The following is a 1138-nucleotide window of genomic DNA, read 5'->3' as shown; positions in this document are numbered from 1 at the left end:
AGTCCCGAACATTCTGTGATTCTGTGATTCTCCTTCCCTGCACTCGGGTCAGAGAAGCTCAGCTTGGGGCGACACCTCATGAACTTCCACCAGGACAAGAGCCCTCCTGGAAGTGACAACTGAGAAAACCCATGGGACGAGCGCTGATCTTTGGTCTCGTGAGTTAACCAGGCTCCAGAAGAGCCCTAAAACATCCTTGGGCCACACGTCCCTCCTCCCAGGGGCTGAGGAGGACCCTGGCCACATAGCAGATGGGGAGCAGGTAGGAGGAGAAAGCTCTTGCTCTTGTAAAATGAGCAGCACGTGGCAGCAAAGTGTCCTCCATCCCCAGCTCCCCCTGGGCTCTTGGGAACGACTGCTCCTTCCCAGCCTGCTCCAAGGCTCACCCCCGACCTTCTCCAGCCCTACCTGTGCAGGTGATGACGACATCCACCTGACGGATTACTTCGCTCAGCTTCACCACCCGAAAACCGTCCATGCTGGCAAAAAAGGGGGAGAGGGGCCACAATGAGGAGGAGAAGCCTGTTCCCTCTCTGCCCCAGGCCAGGAGGAATTCTCAGCACCGCGGCGGTTCCGAATTTCTCCCATCCTTCCGCACCCCCAGGGACACCAGATGAACGAGGAAGGGAAAGGATGTGGAGTCAAACCTGCCCTCACAAATGTTGGGGGAGCCGGGGGATACCCATTCAGCCTGCCCTGTGTGAACCCCCGAGCTGCTTTCCCAAGCCAGCCGGGGCAAGTTCCTACTGCCTGCTACCCCCACAGCTCCAAAAGCTGCCCCAGCCCTTCCCCATCACACCCCAGCAAGATGTATATTCTCCAAAATGAGCCACAGATCCTCTCTTTCAGCCTCTGTGAGGGTTTAAAGGAGGTCTGAGAGCAGATGAAGAGATGCTCGCAAGCAGCACGTAACATCTTACCAAGCTTGCAGAGCGCAGATGGGGTCGATCTCCGTGACGTAGACGATGGCTCCCAGGGCTTTCAGAGCGGCGCAGCACCCCTTGCCGACCTGCCGAGGCAAAGAGCCAGCGTCAAGCTGAGCACAGGTGCATCCATCCCTTCCCTAAACCAACTCGAGGGTGGCCCAGGCCGGGACACGCTCATCCTGACCACCCGCCCGATGGCTGCTCCAGCTCCG

The 1138-nt window shown here is 58.6% G+C and overlaps 1 protein-coding gene across 1 annotated transcript in view; it reads right to left on the bottom strand.

The window, feature by feature from the left end:
• Positions 1-408: 408 nt before the first annotated feature.
• Positions 409-1138, bottom strand: part of AHCYL1 (adenosylhomocysteinase-like 1) — a gene marked incomplete at its 3' end in the record, with an annotated part of 5635 nt that continues 4905 nt past the window's right edge. Inside the window, exons 9-10 of the mRNA XM_009870551.1 lie at positions 921-1009; positions 409-479 (exon numbers count right to left, since the gene is read on the bottom strand). Coding sequence (XP_009868853.1) covers positions 409-479; positions 921-1009 — 160 coding nt within the window. The remainder of the gene's footprint in view (positions 480-920; positions 1010-1138) is intronic.

Source organism: Apaloderma vittatum, unplaced genomic scaffold (genome assembly GCF_000703405.1).
Source record: "Apaloderma vittatum isolate BGI_N311 unplaced genomic scaffold, ASM70340v1 scaffold25885, whole genome shotgun sequence".
Classification (NCBI taxonomy): Eukaryota; Metazoa; Chordata; class Aves; order Trogoniformes; family Trogonidae; genus Apaloderma; species Apaloderma vittatum.
Note: the sequence above shows the minus strand (reverse complement) of the source record. Positions and strands in the feature narration are given on the sequence as shown.